The sequence below is a fragment of the Stegostoma tigrinum genome, chromosome 7 (assembly GCF_030684315.1).
Source record: "Stegostoma tigrinum isolate sSteTig4 chromosome 7, sSteTig4.hap1, whole genome shotgun sequence".
NCBI lineage: Eukaryota > Metazoa > Chordata > Chondrichthyes > Orectolobiformes > Stegostomatidae > Stegostoma > Stegostoma tigrinum.
The window spans coordinates 56,974,131-56,996,254 of record NC_081360.1 but is presented as its reverse complement, the minus strand read 5'-3'; the positions used below and the strand labels follow the sequence as shown (position 1 = coordinate 56,996,254).

Genomic DNA, 22,124 nt, shown 5'->3' with positions numbered 1-22,124 from the left:
GGATGGCACAAATAAACAAACAAACAATCTGCAGTGGCACACACAAACAGGTGAAGTCAGTGGGCAAAAACTTGGCAAATGGAATATAATGTGGGAAGATGTGAGATTATGCACTTTGGCAGGAAGAATAGAAGAGCTGAATATTATTTATAAGGAGAAAGACTGCAGAAAGTTACAGCAGAGAGGGATTTTGTAGTCTTCATGCATCAATCACAAAAAGCTTGCATACAAGTTTGGCAGGTAATAGAGAAGGCATATAGAATGCTGGCCTTTATTTCAAAGGTAATAGGGTATAAAAATAGGGAGGTCTTGCTAAAATTATACAAGGCACTAATTAGACTAAAGCTGGAATGCTACTACGAACAATTTTTGCCCCTTATCTAAGGAAAGAGGCACTGATGTTGTGAGCAGTCTAGAGAAGGCTTACTAGGTTAACCCTTGGTAAAGAGGGGCTGCATTATAAAGAGAGTTGCAGTAGGTTATACCTGTACTCACCAACATCTCGAAAAATGACAGGCTAACTTATCGAAACATAAAAGATTTTTCAAGGACTTGGCAGTGTAGATGCAGGAACGTTTTTCCCCTTGTGGAAGAGTCTGTGACCGGAGGTCAGAATCTCAGAGTAAACAGTTGCCAATTTAAGGCAGAAATGAGGAGGAATGACTTCTCCTACATTATATTGAACCTGTGGAGTTCTTTACCAGGAAGGTCTGTGGACATTCAATACTAGATCTGCAGAATTTATGCAAAATAAATTCTGGCAAGCATGTGACCATGATCGTCAATTTCTGCACCAGACTCAGATTCCTAGTGACAGATACCATTCTTCTTACCGAAACACAACTGAGGCTGAACCAGATGCTTCAAAAATTTGCTATATATGTTACCCCAGATAAGTTCTAATCATATATCTACATGAAGACCAACTATTTCCATCTCTGTGATATTGCCTAATGTTGCTTTAACTCATCTCCTGCTACTGAAACTCTTCTTATCTCTGGACTTGATTATTCAAGCATATTTCTGAGCAGTCATCTACATTCTGGTTTCAGTATATTTGGGGCCATGCAAAGCTCCGCTGCCTATCTCCTTTTCGCACCAAGTCCCATTCCCCTTGTCCCTGTTATCTCTGACCTATTTAAGTTACACAGCGTCTTGATTTCAAAATTTTCAGCCTTGTTTTCAACAGCTTCCATGGCTTTGAATTTCCTATTCCTATTCTCCTCCAGCCTAACTGGCTGACTAGACATAAGACTTGAACATAAAGGAGCAGAAATAGGCCATTTGCCCATTGAATCTGCACAGCTAGTCAATGAGATCAGAGCAGATTTGATAAATTGTAACTCCCAAATAGCTGCCTTATCCTCATAACACTTGTTCCCCATACCAATTAGAAATCTGTCTATCCCAGTTTTGAACATAACTTAAATATAACTTAATAACTTGTTCTCCACAGTCCTCTGCAGCAAAGGATTCCACAGATTCAAGACTCTGAGATTGAAAACAAATTCTCTTCTCTGTCGTATATGGGTGGCCTCTTACTCAATAATGCTGCTGCCTGGTCCTAGACTCTCCCACAAGGGAAATAACTTTTCTGAATTTACACTGTCAAGCCGTCTAAGAATCTTATGTATTCCAATGAATATAAGCCCAATTCTCCTCATAAGAAAATCCCTCCATACGCAGAACCAACTCGGTGAATCTCCAATGGACTACTTCCAGTGCCAGTATACCTTTCCATCGATCAGGGGCTCAGAACTGTTCATAGTATTCCAGCTGTGATCTGACTACTGCTTACTGTAATGCTAACAAGACTTCCCTGAGTTTTTTTTAATATACTTCATTCCCTTTGAAATAATGACCAACATTCCATTTGCCTTCACTCTTACCTGCTGAACTTGTATGTTTGATTTTTGTGTTGATGTACAAAGTCTATAGCTTTTTGAGTTTCTTTATTTAAATAATATTCAGCTCTCTATTTTTGCAGCCAACTGCATAACCTCACATTTTACCTCATTAAACTCTATCTGCCAAGTTTCTGCCCAGTCACTTAGCCTGTGAGTGTCTCCTGCAGAGTCTTTGTGTCATCTTCACAACTTACCCCCCCTCCCCCCCAGCTATTACTTATGTCATCTGAAAACTTGGATATTGTACTTCAGTAAGGCATTTGACAAAATCCTACATGGAAGAACGCTGAAAAGAGCCCATAAGATCCAAGACAATTTAACAAAATCGATCCAAACATGCTTACAACTAGGAAGCAAAGGCTGATGACGGAGGGTTGGTTTTGTGATTGGAAGCCTGTAATCAACAGCCTCTCACAGGGATCATTGCCGGGACCCTTACAATAACTTGGATGTGAATGTAGAAGATGTAATTAGTAAGTTTGCAGATAACACAAAAGTTGGTGGTGTTCCTGTGTGTGTGGAAGATGGTGTCAGACCACAGTCTGATAATTATTGGCTGGTATATTGACAGAGCAATGGCAGATGGAATTTACTCTCAATATGTGCAAGCTGACGCACTTTGCGAGGTCTATTAAGGGAACAGCATACACAATCTATGGCAGGTCCCTAGGGAGTATGGAGGAACAAAAGGACATTGTTATATAAGTTCATAGATCCCTGGAGGTGTCAGTCCAGGTGTACAGAGTTGCGTAGCGGAAATATAGAATGCTTACCTTCATTAGCTGGGTATAGAATATAGGAGTAAAGAAGTCTTTTTACAACTTTATGAGCAATTGGTTAGGCCACAGATAGAATTCTGTCTGGAGTTCTGGTCATGACACCATCGAGAGGAAGTGATTGTCCTGGAGATGGTGCAGAAGAGAGTCACCAGGATGTTGCCTAGGTTGAAAATTCTCAATTATGTGGAGAAACTGTACAGGCTGGGTTAGTTTACTTAGAGCACAGGATGCTGAGGGAGAACTGATTGCAAAATACAAAATTATGGGCAGGATAGATCGTGAGCATCTTTGCCTCATGGCAGACCTATCTTAAGACCAGAGGGCTTATGTTTAAAATGAGGAATAAATGGTTGAGAGGAGATCTGAGGAAAAATGTTTTTACCCACAGGCTGATAGGATTTTCTGATTCAGTATATGAATGTACAAAGGGCAAGTGGCTGAGGTGTTAGTGGGGGAGTACTTTGGGGCAAATGATCATAATTCTATTAGTTTTAAAATAGTTATGGAGAAAGATAAGACCTGATCTAAAAGTTCTAATTTGGAGGAAGGTCAATTTTGACAGTATTAGGCAAAAACTTTCACAAGTTGATAGGGGCAGACTGTTGGAGGTACAAGGAGCGGCTGGAAAGGGAAAGCCTTCCGAAATGACGTAACAATACTCCAGAGACAGCATGTGCCTGTTGGGGGAAGGGCAAGGCTGGTGGGTGTATGGGATGCAGGATGATTAGCGGAAAGAAAAACTGAGGTTCTGGTCAGGAAAAAGAAGAAAGCATATGTCATGTGCTTCAGCAGCAGGGATCAAGTGAATCCTTAGGGGAGCATAAAGGCAATAGGAGTACACTTATGAGGGAACTGAGGGAGGCAAAAAGGGAACATGTGATGGCTTTGGCAAATAGAGTTAATAGAAAACCAAAGGGTTTCTACAAATACGTTAAGGACCAAAGGGTAACCAGGGAGAGAACAGGGCTCCTTAAAAGTTAGCATGACCACCTATGTGTGGAACAGCAGAGATGCAGGAGATACTAAATGAGTACGCTGCATCAGCATGTACTGTCGAGAAAGAAATGGAAGGTAGAGAATTTGGGGAAATAAAAAGTGATATCTTGAAAAGTGTCCATTTTACACCAGAGGAGGTGCTGGACATTTTAAAATGAATAAAGATGGATAAATCCCTGGGACTAGATCAGGTGTATAATAAAACTTTGTGGGAAGCTAGGGAAGAGATTGTTGGACCCCTTGCTGAGATATCTGTATCACTGATAGCCACAGGTAAGATGCCGGAAGACAGATGGTTGGCTAATGTGATAGTGTTACTTAAGAAAGGTGGAAAGAAAATGCCAGGGAATTATAAACCGGTGAGCCTGACATCAGTGGTGGGCAAGTTGTTGGAGGGGTTTCTGGGAGACAGGATTTACATGTTTTTGGCCAAATTAGGGATAATTAACATGGCTTTGTGCATGGGAAATCATTGATTTCGTTTTTTGAAGAAGTGACAAAGGCAGAACAGTGGAGGTTGTCTTTATGGACTTCAGTAAGGCATTCAACAAGGTTCCACACAGGAGGCTGTTTACCAAAGTTAGGTCACATGGAATGCAGCGAGAACTAGCTAGTTGGATGCAAAATTGGCTCAAAGGTAGGAGACAGAGGGTGGTGATGAAGGGTTGCTTTTTGGGCTGGAGGCCTGTGAACAGCGATGTGCCAGAAGGATCAGTGCTGGGTCCACTGCTTTTTGTCATTTATATAAATTATTTAGATGGAGCGTATTGGAAGTATGGTTAGTAAGTCCGCAGATGACCCCAAAATTGGCGGTGCAGTGGCCAGAAAAGGAAGTTACCTCACAACACAACAGGGCCTTATTCAGATGGACCGATGAGTGGCAGATAGAGTTTACTCTAGATGAATGTGAGGTGCTACATTTTGGTAGAGCAAATCAGGGAAGGCCTTACACATTTAATGGTGAGGACCTGGGGAGTGTTGCTGAACAAAGAGAACGAGCAGTGCAGATTCATAGTTCCTTGAAAGTGGAGTCGCAGGTAGATAGGTTAGTGAAGAAGGCATTTGGTATGCTTGCTTTATTAGTCAGTGCATTTGAATATAGGAGTTGGGAAGTCATGTGAAGCTGTACAGGACATTGGTTAGGCCACTTTTGGAATTTTGTGGTCTCCGTGCTATCCAAAAGATGTTGTTAAACATGAAAAGGTTCAGAAAAGATTTACAAAGATGTTGCCAGGGCTTGAGCCTTTGACCTATAGGGTTATTGTCCATGGAGCACAGGAAGCTGAGCAATAACCTTTCTGAAGTTTATAAAATCATGAAGGGCATGGATAGAGTGAGTAGTCAATATCTTTTCTCCAGAATAGGGGGTCCAAAGCTACAGGGTATAGGTTTAAGGTGAGAGGAGAAAGATTTAAAAAAGCTAAGGGGCAATTTTTTTCATGCAGGGGGGTTATGCATATGGAGTGAACTGCCAGAGAGAGTGATGGAGGCTAGAAAAAAATATTACATTTAGAAGGCATCTGGATGGGTAAATGAATAGGAAGGATTTGGAGGGATATGGGCCAAATGCTGGCAAATGGGACTGGGATTGCTGGGTGGCATGGACAAGTTGGATCAAAGGGTCTGTTTCTGTGCTGCACATCTCTATGACTCTAATTATGGAACAAGCCGCCTGAAAGGGCGGTGGAAGCAAGTTCTTTCAGATTTAAGAAGCATCTGGATGAGCACTTAAAATTCCAGGGCAGAGTAGGCTATGGGCCAAATGCAGGTAAATGGGATTAGTGTAGTTTGGTGCTCTTTTGCTCAGCATAGACATTGTTGGCCAAAGGCCTATTTCAATACTGTATTACTATTATTACCATTGCAGCCACTATCTCTGGAGCTACTTCTTTTAAAATCCTAGGGAAACAGCCTGTGGTTGGTCCTTGTGGCTGATCAGCCTTTACCTTCATTAGTTTCCTTCTGAGCTCTTCTAATTCTAGCCCAGATTTTAATGCTCAATTCTGATGTGCTTTTATTTATTGAGCTTCTAGGTTTGCAATGTTCTATCTTGCATTTTTGTAATTCCTTATCATCCTTTCAGAAGCTCTTTAAAAACCTATCTCTGTGACCAGGCTCTTCCAATGACGTGACTGAAAAGCTCTTTGTTTCACTTGGTGTCAAATTTTGTTTTATAGTACTATTATGAAATACCTTGTGATGTTTGATGTTTCCTTATGGGAAAGGCACAAAATAAATATAAGCTTTTTGTGACAACAAGGTGTGAAGCTGGATGAACACAGCAGGACAAGCAACATCTTCGGAGCAGGAAAGCTGACGTTTCGGGCCTAGACCCTTTTCTGATGAAGGGTCTAGGCCCGAAACGTCAGCTTTTGTGCTCCTAAGATGCTGCTTGGCCGGCTGTGTTCATCCAGCTCCACACCTTGTTATCTCAGATTCTCCAGTATCTGCAGTTCCTATTATCTCTGATATAAGCTGTTCGTGTTGTCGTACCTTCAGCTACTTTGGCATCATGTATGGGATTTTTCCTTAAAACTCACCATTTACCATTTTCCTTTCAAACCCTCTTTAAGTCCCGTACATTGGACCCTTCCTAATCTTCCTATGCTTGGTTTAACACTGATTTTGTTTTCACCTTGGACTGTTTTCCATGATAAGTGTAGTATATTTATGCAGTTGAAATTGGCTGCCCAAATAGAAGGTACTCCAGATGAATTCCTTGATAGCACTAATTAGAAAAGTTTATTTTTATGTAGGGACTACAAATATTGGAATGACAAAAATGTTTATAGAAATAATCACAGTGTGAGTCATGGCCAATAGAAATTTTTTTAAAACGACAATTCACAATACAAGTTTGTAAGCAGGAATGTGATTTACGATTAAATTATCAAACAAGAGAATGGGCTGTTCATTACTGAAATGTATGAAGTTCAACTAACTTTCAGCAGGCTACAGACTAACTGCTTGAAAGCTGAGGTACCTTGCACAATATCCTTCATCAAGAAGACACTGACTCTGCTATAGGCCTTCCTCTGATTCACATATTCTCAGACTATCTGTCACTTATTCAGCTAAAATCCCAGGCTTGGGCAACCTTTCCTCATAAACATGGAGACTGGTGTTTTGACCAGCAATATTTTTTTAAGATCAAAAAAATTGAAAAGATACAACGGCCAGCTGTCTGTTTGTGTACAAGTTATTGTCTTTTTAACCTCCATATCACAGTTTTTATTTCTACCCAATTTGCAAATTGCTTCCTTAAGTCCTGCAACATCATTTTCTGATTTTTAAACGACATAATGGAATGAATGGAGAGAATTTATCTTCAGTACTGGAGTCTCTTTTTCAGTGTGGTGATGTTAAGTATCTTCATTTTAAACAGATATTCCATCATAACTCATTATTCAGGACCTGTTTTCTGAACAGACTATGCAAATTTTCAGTAATATTCTTGAAGTAGGCACTAAAACTCGTAATGAAATTAATTCAAACTTGCAGATAAAACAGCTTTCTAGACTGAAAAGAATGGGTTTTCATTAACCAAGATACATTTATCCAAATTAAAATGCTGTAAAATTTGCTGGTAGTTTTCTAATACTAGTCCCACTCATGGCTGATAAGTTCATGACTACATTAAAGCGTTCTTCAAAAATGTTTCAGCCCAAGACTGCAATTTAGGACGAGAGAGAATCTGACGATGGAGGGATGTTTAAATAGGGTAGACTACTGGACAAGGCAGAAACACTCCCAGCCCTTTCGACACACAAGCAGTGCTGTAAAGTCTCTTATCTTTAGGAGTCATCACTTATCATCTCGTTACAGTTTTGCAAGATCTGGGAGTATAAAATTGCTTTTGTGGGAGTTAAGATTCAGCCCTGAGAATACATGCTGGGTATTTTATATCCTTTCATTCCTTGAATGCAGCAAAATGATTCTCTCACTTACCTTTCAGGGCCAACTGATTTTAATGTAGATTAACAGGAACACCTGAAAATATTTCCCTTGAGCATTTCAAAATGAATGGATAATTTTAAGGAAATCTCAGCTATGTAAAGACAGTGCAATCAGCAAGGTTGTTTATCTGACTTACTTTTAAAATTATTTAGAAACAATAAAACTAAAATAGTTACCATCATAGTAAACAATAGCTCCTATCAGCTTATCTTTTCTCAGCATGGGGAAAAGTTCCAGAGCTCTTGACTTGGTAAGGACATAACTGTTTGTCAAACACTGACTTCCAGCCATAAAATCGTACATCTTTATCCCAGCCCAGTAATAAGGAAGCTGCCACCACCTATTGGAGAAAAATAAAGGACAGTGTGATGAACTGAAGTTCAAAGGTTTTAAGCGTACAAATCTTGAAGTATTTTGTGAAAAAAAGCTATTGTACTGCTTCAGAGGTTCTGTGCCTGCTGAAACAGAACATACCCACATGATCAAAACTAGCATAGCAGTACCACATTTCTCAATATTTTTGTAACATTCAAAGTTTAGAAAATCTCCTTCCATCTTAGCATTTCAACTAAGGGCAGCCTTTTATCAGTATATAAAATAGCGTTAAGTTATTGACCTAACAGAATTTTTTTATACATGAGTTTGCACCAGAGTAGTGAATTGGAACTCTGTATGCCTCGATGCTGCTCTACCATAAATAGGCATTAACAATAAAGCAGAAACAAATTGATTTCATATTATATATATATATATTATTTTCCCTGAAGTTGAAGATCATGGTTAATTCTTTTCCATACATTCCATTTCCAATCGTGTAAACACATTGCATTTTAAATGTAAAATTTTGTGATGGAGTAACACCGACTGCATGGGTTCAATTCATGCACTGGCTGAAGTTACCATGACGGTTTTCTCAGTGTTGTCCCTTGACTGAGGTGCAGAGACCTTTAGGTTAAACCACTCAGCAGTCATCTCTCCTGAATGAGACAACAGCCCTATGGTCCTCTAGGACTATGGTGACTTGACCTAATTTAAAATACATTTATGTGAATCAATCCTAGTGTAACATATGGATTCTTAGGACCGAAAGATATCCGACCTCACTGCTTGACTTCCAGGATCTCAAATGAATTCAGCAATAGTTTCCCAACATTCATATTTGTTACATATTCCGATGTAATAAAATTAGCAAATATATTGTCACCTCCAATTCAAATCTTCCACTTATGAATGGAATTTATTCTTAAAATCTATAACAAACTTTCTATTGCCTTTATCTCAACTATGCAGTAAAAATTCAAGGCTGTTCAAAGCCTGTGACCTACAACTTTAGCACTTTTGCAGAAAGGTCAGCAAACTAGGTTCTATCTGCCATCATCCTAGTTAGCGATATTACCAAATAAGATGAATGAAAGATAAAGATTAAGCAGTGGATGACCATATTTTTAATGTACGTATCAGTTCTGCACAACTTAACATTTCCTATGTTTATCAAAAAGCAAATGGCTTAAGAAGCACAGATATGAAGGGCCTGTAATTTTGCACTAATTCCTGAGTTAGCCCAGTTAGTTAGTGGAAGGCATTCAGGAATCATTCCACACAGAGAGAGAAAAAAAATATGCTGAGCCAGCGTCAACCTCAGCAAACCAGGTGGCCGCTCAGAGTTCTTACAGGACTGAACTTAGGCAAATAGATCAGTGAGGCCTAGCTTTTCATCCCACAATAATCACACATCTGGATTTTCTGAGCAAAATTACAGTAAGGCTGGTGTTAATCAGTTTCAACTAATTAAATTAGCTGTAAAGACATTGCCAACTAGAAAATGAATGTTTAATATTCCACCAGCTACATAAGTCCACCTTTATTAAATATATATGTATACCGTCCAAATTAGGAACTGCCTGCTTTCTTAGCATGAGAGAACAAAGCAAAGGGGTAGGTTTAATCACAGAACGAATCTAAGATGGTACAGTGCGGTTGCTGATGCTGAAGCAACATATGTACCATATTCACGTCACTGAAAATAACACAGGCATCAATGGGCATGTTCTCCTGAAATATAAATCGAGACTAGTTGCACTGGCATTAGCTTGGGAACATGTTCAGAGACTGGATTGGTTACAGAAAATAGACATACCCTCTGATATAAAACAGGAAGAAAACTGTAATTAAATTACATTACGTTTGCCTACACTTTACACATTGAACTGAAAAGGTTTGGTTACCACCACCCCATTGAAATACATTCAGAATTTTTTTCAAATAATAAATTAATTTCAACACAAGTAAATCATAGATTTATTTAAGACAATACTGCCATTTCCTTTTGCTGAGTTATAGCACGTTTTAACACACAGTTCTGTGACAGGTCATTGAACTGAAACAGTTTTTCCACAGATGCCACCTAACTTTCCGAGTACTTCTAGAATTTTCTATTTTTATTTCAGATTTCCAGCATCCACAAGCATTTTGTTTTTAAAAAAATATATTTCACTTTGTCATGTTAACCCTCTTACATGCGCCTCTTCAAAATGGAAATTTAAAATAGCTTCTGGAGCAGATATAATATTTATCTTGTTTCATCACTGTATTCCACTGAATACTGTTTTGAGTTCAGTCTACAGCCTACATCTATCTCAATTCCTTAAAGCCTTAGAAGATAATAGTGCCTAAGAAAATTTCCCTGAAGCAGCAGTCATCCTTTACTGAGAAAGTTCCTTCAGGCGTCTGCACTTGAGCCAGCTTTGGTGTCATTATTGGTTTTGAAATCCCATCTGTGCCAAAATGAAAGATGAGTAATTTCTCTTTTCTTTCAAGAAATAAATGTCAATGCTGTTGAAGTCACTCACTTAGGTGACAACAGCAAAGGGAAAAATCATAGCTTTTCATTGAGTTTTGGATTGAGTTTTGGCAGCCACTGTTCCTGACTCAAATAAAGTGCCCCAGGCTAAACAGTGATATGAAAATCAGTACAAAATGATTAATAACTAGTATAAGGAAGGTAAGCCATTAGATTTAAAATTAAGTACAGCTACTTCAAATATTCCTCTTCATAATAAGTACTTAGAGAACTCATGCAAGATGAGGAAAGGCGTTTGGTTTGATTGTGCTAAGATATGAATGTGTCCTGTAACAAATGAGTTTTATATTAGTACAACTAATCAATATGGTACTTTATTGAGGCAAATCACCGAAAAATGGGTGAGAACAGATGAAAAAAAACACTGATTGAGATTCTGCTCAATTGTGTTTTTTTAATCAGGACTATTTTCCCCAATATCAATCTACTTAGTCCAAAAGACTGCAGAATATTAAGCATTAACTTTACGCATAGCAACATGAGTTTCTGTTCATTTTTCTGATGCTTTTAGAGGCATCAGGTTAGAATCACGGCTCCCTTCCTCAATAACACTGGCCATAGTACAAGGTGATTTCCACAAACTGCACGCTTTTGAAGAAAGTTTGAAATTAAGCTGGAACTTCTAAATTCAATAACACCAATGCATTGGTGTTGACTACTTAACGACAACAAAACTTTCTTTGTAAAAACAATACCAGACTAAACTAGAGTCCTGGTCTAACCAGATGAGCATGTCGACCGTGGTAAGGCTTACACAATACCATAAGCTACAAAGCAAAGTCAAGTAGAATTGCTGACAACAGATCATCCCTTCCCGATGAGCTCAGTGGAATTCTATGCTTGTTTTCAATAGAGGTCAGTGGAATGATGTCACCTGCCCTGACAGCCTGGGTGCACCTGCACCTATAGTCACCACTGCAGATATTAGATTGGCCTTCTTGAGATTGAATCGTCAGAAAGCACCTGGCCCGGATGGAGCCCCCAGCCGTGTAGTCAGATCCTGTGCGGACCAGCTGGAGGGAGAATTTGTAGAATCTTTAACTTCTCCTTACTGCAAAGTGATGTTTCCACCTGCTTCAAGAAGACCACTATCATCCAGGTATCAAAGAAACATCAGGCAGTGTGCCTTAATGACTGCTGCCTGGTGGCACTGATTCCATCACGATGAAGTGCTTTAAGAAGTTAGTGATAGTACACATCAACTCCAGCTTCCCAGTTTGCCTTAATCCACTACAATACCTCCACCACTGCAACAGGCCCACAGCAGATGCCATCTCTGTGGCTCCACACTCATTCCTGGAGCTTATGGATAATAAATGGCATCTATGTCAGACTCCTGTTTATCAACTTTAGCTCTGCCTTCAACAACATAATTCCAACCAAACTCTGAGACCTAGGACTCTGCTCCCTCCTCTGTATCTGGGTCCTCGACCTCATGACCTTTCAAACTATGACAAGACAGAGTACAAGAAAGAGATACAGAGTCTACTGTCAAGGCGTAAAGACACCAATCTCTCCCACATATCAGTAAAACTAAGGAGCTGGTCATTGACTTCCGGAAGCAGAGTGGAGGACACACTCCTCTCTGTATCAATGGTGTTGAGTTGCAGATGGTCAAGAGTTTCAAGTGCCTAGGAGTAAATATCACTAACAATCTGTCCTGGTCCATTTACATCAATGCGAAAGTGCAGAAAGCACATCAATGCCTCTACTTCTTCAAAAGGCTAAGGAAATTTGACTTGTCCACAATGACTCTTACCAATTTTTATAGATGTGCCACAGAAAGCATCCTATCTGTATGCAACACAGCTTGTGGTATGGCAACTGTTCTGCTCAAGACCACAAGAAATGAGATAATTGTGAATGCAGCTCACCAAAACCAGCCTTCCTTCCAGAGACTCTGTCTACACCTCCCCCTGCCTCGGGAAAATAGCAAACATAATCAAAGGCCCCTCCCATTCTAGTTATATTCTCTTCCACCCTCTTCTATCGGGCAGAAGATACAAAAGTTTGAAAACACATACGATCAGCTTCTTCCCTGCTGTTGACAGACTTATGAACGGACCTCTCATATATTAGAGTTGATCTTTCTCTGCATCTTCTCTGTGGCTGTAACACTATATTCTGGATTCGGTTCTATTACCCTTGTGTATATATGTAAGGTATGACTTCTGTGGATAGCACGCAAAACAATACTTTTCACTGCATCTTGGTACATCTGACAATGATAAATCAAATCAAATCATACTTAGAATCATTTTTCCAATAAGGTAGAGAATGACTAAAAGATTAAGTAAAAAGTCAGCAACTACAGTATGCAAGGAAGCTAGTTAGGAATGTAGAAATGGATAACTAGAGTCTTTTTTAAAACAGATATTCCAAATGGAAAAACTAAGTAAAATTGGTGTTGGTCGTCCAGAGAGTGAGAATTAACACGGATAGTAGATTGGCTGGCCAGGGGAAAACAGGTAAACGCACAAATGAGACTTTAATCGGCAGGACGTGAGGAGCAGAATCACGCAAGGTCTGAGTTGGTGCCTCAACTTTTTTATAATTTACATTAATGGGTTAGATGAGGGGTGAGAAGGCACGGTGGTTACATCTGCAAATGACACCAATATATATATAGAAAAGAATGTTGTGAAAAAGGCGTAAGGAAGTCACAGACTAAAATAGATATGTTGAGTGAGTGGGCAAAAATTTTAAAAATGGAGTATAATCTTAGAAAGTATTCACAATAGCAAGGAGAATGAAAAAGTAGATTAATTGAGAACGACTGCAGAATTCTGAGCTGAGAGAGATTTCGATGTTTTACTGCATGGTTCACAAAACTTTAATGTGCAGGTACAGCATACAATCAAAAAGGCTAATAGGAAAGAAACAGAAGATAAAAGGATGTTAGGCTTCAGTTATACAGTGCACTGATCAGACCTCATCTCAAATACCATGTACAGTTTCGGTCTCCTTACTTAGTGAAGGATGTAAATGAATTTGAGGCAGTTTTGGGGAGGTTCACCGGATTGATACCTGGAATGAGTGGATTGTCTAATGAGGTTGGACAGGTACAGTAACTGTCGACTTGACTAAAGTGTACAAGACCCTGAATGGACTTGATAAGGAGGATGTGGAACAGATGCTTTGTCTTGTTGATCAGCACAGAATGAGATGGCAATGTTTTAACATTAGGAGTTACCTTTACAGAACAGAGATGAGAATAACTTTTTCGTTCTTTCAGAGGGTTGCACAATATTGGAACTCTCTTCCTCAGAAGGCAGGGTTGCTGAATATTTTTGAGGTGGATATTTCCTTAGTAGGTAGGAGAATCATGGTTAATGAGGGTCAATGGAATTGTGGAATTTGAAACACAACAGGTCAGCCGTGATCTTAATGAATGGCAGAGCAGGCTTGAGGGACCAAATATTCTACATCTGCTCTCATTCTGTATGTTTGTATGGTCTGACCTTCAGTGGCCTGCAATCCGACTAGCATTAGAACTCAATTGCAGATGCAATGCAGAGGGGACCCTTAGAACAACAGCATCAGGTCACAAACCAAGGTAAGAACCAGACTTTTAGAGAGTGGGAAGGGATCATGCTGTCTTTGAAATGTCACGCAGGAAGCAACAAAGGATGGTGCAAAATGAAGAGCACAGCCCTTCCTTCTAGCCATTTCTACCAAGTTACTTTAAAAAATGGTCTTCTGAATCTCACTGCCAGCCTACTTTGTTGTGGGCAGCATATTTTTCAGGTCAATTTTCTAGTTAATGACTTCAATTGTCCCTTAATCAAATCCTTAAAAATGGCATTTGGGCTGCCAATTTTAGTACTTTATTGGAACTGGATGACAGGAGGGCAGGAATATGCGGACTGACCACCAGTCATAGTTACATGCACCCTCATCAAAAACAGCACCAAAAAATACAGCCCAACACTCAAAAGCTACAGTTTGGAAAGCACACTTTGAACCATTTTACATGATAAATTTGGTTTTCCTTTCCGAATAGCCAAAGCAACGAAGCAATGGGCAAACGTTCAAGGTGGAATGATTCTAATCTCTGAATAACATGGGCAATGGTGAGTCAGCTGGTAAATATGGTGAGAATGAGAAAATTAGATTTTTGACATTAAGATAAAAAGTCTAACTTCCTGGCTAAGGTTTTGATATTAAGACAAGAATCTTATTGGCAAGCAGCAAGAGGCCGACTTGCATGCAATTATATCTCATTGCTACCTAATCTCACTTCATTTACGTACAGGTTTATATGCCAGGCATATTTACAATCAGTAAAGGGGCCACCATACCACATCAATGCCAGACTTCCAGCATGTGTTTCAACTAACTGGCATGTCTCAGACTCTAAAAGGGAGTGGTCCACAGTCAAAGCAATGGAGACTGCCATCAGTCAAGGGGTGCCACCACAGTAGGTCCAGTCCATCAGCTGATCTCAGTCCAGAGGCTTCAAAATGGGCACTTGGTCAATCAGGGTCAAGGGATCTGTAGCACTGCTTTCTGGGGAGCGGGTGACGGTCAGACCTGCCAGTGTAGTGCAACCAGTCTGGGGAGTAGCAGCAAGTCAGTTGGGAGCGGCACAGAGATCTGTTAGAAGGCTGGTCACTCATCGACGAGGGCTGTCACAGAGTCATAGAGATGTACAGCACGAAAACAGGCCCTTCAGTCCAACATGTCCATGAAAGCCAGATATCCTATACAAATCTCGTCCCATCTGCCAGCATTTGGCCCACATCCCTCTAACGGCTTTCCATTCATATACTCATCCAGATGCCTTTTAACTGTTGTAATCATACCAGCCTCCACCACTTCCTCTGGCAGCATATTCCAAACATGCAGCACCCTCTGGATGAAAAAGTTGCCCCTTAGGTCCCTTTTATATCGTTCCCCTCTCACCTTAAACCTACACCCTGTAGCTTTGGACAAGTCAACCCCAGGGAAAAGACCTTGCCTATTTACCCCGTTCATGCCCCTCATGATTTTCCTTGTCAGTTGGGAGGTGAAACACAGTTAGTCCTGGGGCTCTGTTCACCAAAAGGCAAAGATGGGGGCATAACCAGGAACCACTGATGTGCTGGATATGTTGGGGGAAGTCAATTATGGGGATTGGAGGCAGTATGCTGAGATGCAGAGAGGTTAATCATTGTGAACAGGCCATATCATCTAACCACCAATGCTCAACAGCAGCAGTGTGTACTAGCTACAAGATGCATTGCAGAGATTCACCAAAGATCCTCTGGCAACACCTTCCAAACCCACAACCATTCCATCTAGAAGGACAAGGGCCGCAGACATATGGGAATACCATCACCTCCAAGTTCCTCTCCAAGTCACTCAGCATCCTGACTTGGAAATATATTGTCGTTCCTTCACTGTCGCTGGGTCAAAATCCAGAAATTCCCTCCCTAATAGCATTGTAGTCAACCCACAGCAGGAGAACTGCAACGGTTCAAGAAGGCAGCTCACCACCACCCTCTCAAGGGCAACTAGGGATAGGCAATAAATGCTGGCCATGCAAAACTGCCGACATCCCACAAATAAATAGAATTAAAAAAGGGAAGGAGACAATAGAGCACAGGAGGGCAAGGTGTACTGTTAGAGGAATATCATTGTTAGTCACCACTACACTGGGGTGGGACAGTGCAGTTTTCTGATGAAGGGTCTAGGCCCGAAACGTCAGCTTTCCTGCTCCTAAGATGCTGTTTGGCCTGCTGTGTTCATCCAGCTCCACACCTTGTTATCTGGGACAGTGCAAAACTATGTTTGGCATAACTAAGTTGTGTCCCTGGGGCTCAGTGAATCAAGTATGGAAATGAATAATAAAAGAATTGGGTTGGAATGTGGGGATGATTAAAGCTTATGGGATTGTCAAGGAATTCAAATCATGACAAACCTTCATACTAGTACGGCTGATGTGTAAAGGATAGTTATCGCTCAGGCAGGGCAGCACTAGGGATGGCGAGCCTCTCTACCTTCATTCTTGTACCTGCAGCTAAAGTGAACTATTTGCAGAGATGATGATAAAAACTGAACATATATTTTAAAACATGATGACATATTTAGAATCAAGTTTCACTTGTATCACTTCTGTCTTCATTTCCTTTTAGCTTTCCCTCCCACTATCAAGATGCAAAGCCAGTGTCTGCTAAGATGGAGAGAGCCTGCCCTATACTGGAGACTTTCGGCCTTGGAGTTTTGGGTGGAAGACTCTGAGGGCTACTGTGGGCAGAGAGCCCAAATATGCTGGAAATTTCCTGGCCAGGTGCAGGTTCACCTTCACATTGTTTGAATTTCCATAGCGTTGGGAATTGTAAGCCAGGTGGAGGAGATTTCTGGAGGTCCTGAAAATGAGGCGCCTCCTCCAGTTGGGTTCCTACTGTTCACCCTGTCCCCTTGTGAGGAGAGGGCACGTGGAGTGAGATCAAAGATATTGGGAACTGCAGATGCTGGAGAATCCGAGATAACAAAGTGTAGAGCTGGATGAGCACAGCAGGCCAAGCAGCATCTTAGGGGCACAAAAGCTGACATTTAGGGCCTAGACCCTTCATCAGAAAAGCTGATGGACTGAGGTCAAGGTCCTTCATCTCCCTGTCACCTTGTTAACGGCGCTGAGCAAATGCAATTCTTTGCTGGACTTGGGACTCCATGACAGCACCCAACGTATCCAGAGAGATGGACAATCTACACATGTCAGAGCCAGTATCTTACAGATAGTGCTGATGGACTCCTGAGTGTCTCTAAAAAGCTTGCCTGGCCTTCCCATGCGTGCGTGTGTATTTGTATTTCGTTATAGGTGACCAATATCTTGGAGTCTTCTTCTCCCTGGGATTGTGTAGGTGCCTGGTCGCCTACAATCCTGACATCTTCAACTTTCACTCGATTTCCAAAATATGCATCAAAATATTCTCCATTTCTTTGTTATTCAAGTAAAATATAAAAGTTCCATCCCTTTACCTGTGTCATCTTTCAGTGCTGGAAATAACACATATTTTAATAACCATATTGTTTCATACTGCCTAAAATTGACAGCAGGATCAGAACACTAACAGTTCCTACAGCATTAATACAATGTACACTCTGAGGCAATGTTGACTAAATCAGAAGTAAAAGGTAAAAGAAGGTCGGCTTTGGATGCATTCGAAATCTGTGATGTGATGGCTATGGCAGTCCAGGATTCAGAGCTACATAGCCAGGTGTTAAGTAATGAACCCTTTCATTTCCTTCTGTTCTGGGCTGCCCATTCCTTGCTCATTGTAAAGGAAGTGGTGGTTATGGGATGTCTTATTGTCTCTGTGCAGGCTGTAAAGGAATGTTGGTTGGATGGACAACAGCGTGGGAGAATCTAAGGTTAGTCTTCAACTTAATGTCATTTCGCTTCCAGACACAATCATGGACCGGCCATAGGCAGAATTTGATTTCTGGCTACATGCATCGATATCCTTATCAATAATGACATCCTTAGAGAATACACAAACTGAGGTATGCGAACTCGAGACTGATGCTGTCAACCAATTGTGTGTGCTGATTTACAGTGTGTACCAGGTGCTGACTGAAGGATAACATCAGTCTCAAAGGCACTGGTTTAGAGGCAAAACATTTGGAAGCCCGTGAGAATTTGGTTATCATTGTGTAGATGTCTTCCTTGTTGTGAGCAGCCAGGGTATTACATCGGCCACCATTATACCTGTAGGCCTGTCTCTAATTGCATTCTTAGCACTGTAGCAAAGAAGAGATTCAAGAGTTGGGGAACAATGACATATCCTTATAATTTAAGAATGCTATCTCAAAGACAGTGACAATCTCACCACAAGCTCAAATTCACTGAACCACAAAATCATGCAGTAGGTACAGGATTATAGCAAACATCATAGCTTGGACGGCAAGTGCCATGGACCACATCTAGTCACACTTCCAAACATTTACTTCATTCTATGACGTGGCTCTCTGCCCTGTTCTTGTAGTTGCAAATACTGTATAAGCTGATCCTTGTGAGTATCTTTTCTCCAATTGAAAGAAGACTTACTCCCTGGTAGTTACCATGCAAATTTTTAGATTCTCTTGCTCCCAGATGCTGAAAATGTTAGCAGTCAGATTTGTTAAGTAGCTTCATTGTACTTCCAAATGTCTGTCGGAATGCTGTCTGTGCTCGGGTTGATTTCTTCACATTTATCTATTCTCCAGTGAAATAAGGATGCGGCACGCTTTCTTTCTTAGGCAGTTGTTAAATTTGATGCAGAGAACCTGTTGAGGAGCTCAGTGAAGTGTTCACACCATGCCAGCAATCCATTATAACCACATCCCAGAGATTAGTTCATTTCCATCGGCTGTTAGAGAGAAGCCAAGGTTGTGGTGGGTGAGGCATATACAGTTTTCAGCATATCGTAAAAAACATGGGTCATGCTTCTCAACAGAATGCTGCAACTCATCAGCCTCTGCAGTCCACTAGACATCCTGCATTTTTCTTAAAGTATCCTTCATGGTCTCAAAAAAGTCACATACCTGGGTCATTAAAGAGATGGTGATGGTCTCCGCCCAACACAGAAGAAGGTTGGCAAGATTTTGAAAACAAAAAGAGGTTGGAAAATAGAGAATAAAATTAGAACATTGATCAGCATGGTTGTTTAGTATTCTAAATTCATCACAGATGTAACCAATGCATTTACCCCATTGCATCAATAGCTCAAAGATGAAATTGCTCAGGAATATCTGTGGGGCGACAGAAAGCACTCAAAGAAGTAAAGAAAAGGATTGTCTGGTGATGCTGTTTTAGTTCACTACGTTCCAAAGAAGCACCCATTTTAATGTATGATGCCTTACCACAAATGGTGTAATGAACTCGACAAATGTGACACTTGGAAGAAATTCGACTCATCATCAAGATTAGCCTGTATATAATGCAAGTTAACTGTCATAAATATTTTCAGAGATAGTAGGAACTGCAGATGCTGGAGAATCTGAGATAACAAGGTGTAGAGCTGGATGAACACAGCAGGCCAAGCAGCATCAGAGGAGTTGGAAGGCTGACGTTTCGGACCTAGACCCTTCATTTATTTTTTTTATTGTGGGGCGGGGGTGTGAGGGATGAGTTGCAGGAAATGCAGGAGACACGGTCAAGGGCCATTGAGGGGGGGAAGTCAAGGGGTCTAGGCCCGAAACATCAGCCTTCCTGCTCCTCTGATGCTGTCATAAATATTTGACTGTTTTCTGCTGTACATATTAGGGAAATATTTCAATGGGGAAGCATTGACAGAACTATCACATGCCAATTCATTTATATTAAGAAATGCTTACCTGTAAAGAGGGATCATGATTGGTAACTGTTTTGCAATGTGTGGGGCAATCTCAAGTAAGTTAGCACGTTCCATGAGTGATTCTTTCACGAGTTTATACTACAAAAAGAAAATAGTTGAAAGTTATAATTATTATGATACTGAAGCTTATTGACTACTTAAGTGGTTCTAGAAAGAATGTAGGCAACTATATCTGTGTTTATCAGCACATGTATTCAATGATTATTCATTTCAGGACATTACTAGCAGGAAATAATGCATTCTCGCAAAGCAGACAATGCCAGACATGTATATTCACAAGAATATTTAATATTTATACCTGTTCGAAATCTAAATTCATGAATGCTTTCTGTAGGTATCGCACTCCTCCATGAATAAGCTTGGTGCTTTTGCTACTGGTCCCAGAAGAGAAGTCCCCTCTCTCTATTAGTGCAGTTTTGAGACCTACGCAAAAACAAACAGGATTCTCTGTAGCTTGTTCAAAGTTACATGCTTGTACAATTTTTCACATTTCATTTGAAGTTAAAACCCTTTTCTTCACTTGAAGATGCTTAAAGATGAAGGTGCCTTCTTTCTGTAAATTTTTTGAATTTTATTAAAAGAAAAGTAGAAAACCACAGCCAGGTCACTATTGAGAGGGAAAATACTTCTTATAAAAGTGTTACTTAACTCAGTCAGGCAGGAGGGCTCTTTACAACTGCCTGGAGTAGCACCCCCCACCCTGGCTTGTGATCAAATTTGGTTTAGTGGGATTTAAACTGGTCCCTTTCTTTCATTCTTTCACAGTGTGTGGGCATTGTTTGCTAGACCAGCATTTCTAAACCACCCATAGTTGCTCTTGAGAATACGGCGGGGAGTCACCTTCTTGAAACACTACAATCCATGTGAATGGACCTATAGTGCCGTTCAGCTCTGGAAACCTTGAAGCCAAGAGGGATATTCCTTTAATTAGTTTCAAACAGGCTGTTAACCAGCCTAATCAGCCACCTTCTCCACCTTTTGTGCCACCCAATGCTGCTCTCCACACAAACAGCCCAGTAATGAATAGTCAGGAGACTGGAACACCAGCCAGCAAGGCTGTTCTTAACTCTCATCTATCTTCCAGCCTCAGTGGGGGTGGAAACTCCAGCTGACATTGCACTTCTTATACTCTGACGCAGTTGAAATGTCACAAAGTTTATTCAGCAAATTAAATAAATTCATTTTATGCTGGTCTGGTCAAGTAGCTCGCAACGCAATAGCTAATTTCAAACTATTACAAAGTATTAACTACTTACCACAAGAAAGAATGGAGATTGAGCTTTTAAAAGTTTGTTCTTGTGATAACCTTGGAACTGGAGAGGCTATAATTATTGGCCACCTCTAGTTGTCTGGAAAAGATCGTTGTAGGCCTTCTTCTTAAACCACCTGTGGCCCTTGTTTTGACAATTTCACAACTTGAACACCTTTTCCTTGTGACTGTGTCTAATACACGATTCATTTGAGGAGACTAAATTCTCAGCTCAATGGAAGTAGTAATGTCACTCATCAAGCTAACAAACAGAGCCTAAATTGCCAACATAAATATAGGCAGCCCACAAATTACATTGAAACCTTTGGGTCATTAGGTGTTTCTTTGCATGTTGTGACGAAAAGGACAATTAATCTGAAGGAAAATCTAATCTAAAATTTTTGTGAATATTTTGCCTTAATGAATGGTGCTCCACAATATCATTTCAATGCTCACTTACCTCGTCTTTTGATTCGTTTGAGTCCATTTAAAACAAACATCTTACTAGCTGTGAACAACTGGGCTATCTGAAGTAAAACACTTTGTCTAGTGAACTAACATTGAGGCACACCTGGACATCAAGAAAATAATGCAACATTTTTTTAAATCCACTCGTGGGACATGGGTGTTGCTGGCTGGGCCAGCGTTTACTGTCCATCCCATGTTGTCCTTAGAAGGTGGTAGTGAGCTGCCGCCTTGAATTGCTGCAGTTCACATGCTGTAGGTTAACCCAAGATACCATTAACCAAGGAATTCCAGGGTTTTGACCCAACAACACTGAATGAAGGGTGATATACAAGTGTGAGGTGATGCACTTTGGTACGAGTAACTGGAAGGCAAAGTACAGGGCTAATGGTAAGATTCTTAGCAGTATATATGAGCAGAGAGATCTCGGTGTCCATGTACACAGATCCTTGAAAGTTGCCACCCAGGTTGACAGGGCTGTTAAGAAGGCATATAGTGTTTTGGCTTTTATTAATAGAGGGATCGAGTTCCGGAACCAAGAGGTTATGGTGAAGCTGTACAAAACTCTGGTGCGGCCGCACTTGGAGTATT

General features: G+C 40.6%; 1 protein-coding gene across 2 annotated transcripts in view; it reads right to left on the bottom strand.

Annotated features, from left to right (window-relative positions):
• gpd2 (glycerol-3-phosphate dehydrogenase 2 (mitochondrial)) overlaps positions 1–22,124 on the bottom strand; it is a 131,614-nt gene that overhangs the window by 50,962 nt on the left and 58,528 nt on the right. For both annotated transcript variants that reach the window (XM_048534367.2, XM_059647282.1), the window contains exons 5-7: positions 20,118–20,242; positions 19,800–19,897; positions 7,816–7,979 (exon numbers count right to left, since the gene is read on the bottom strand). In XM_048534367.2, the coding sequence (XP_048390324.1) occupies positions 7,816–7,979; positions 19,800–19,897; positions 20,118–20,242 (387 nt within the window). The remainder of the gene's footprint in view (positions 1–7,815; positions 7,980–19,799; positions 19,898–20,117; positions 20,243–22,124) is intronic.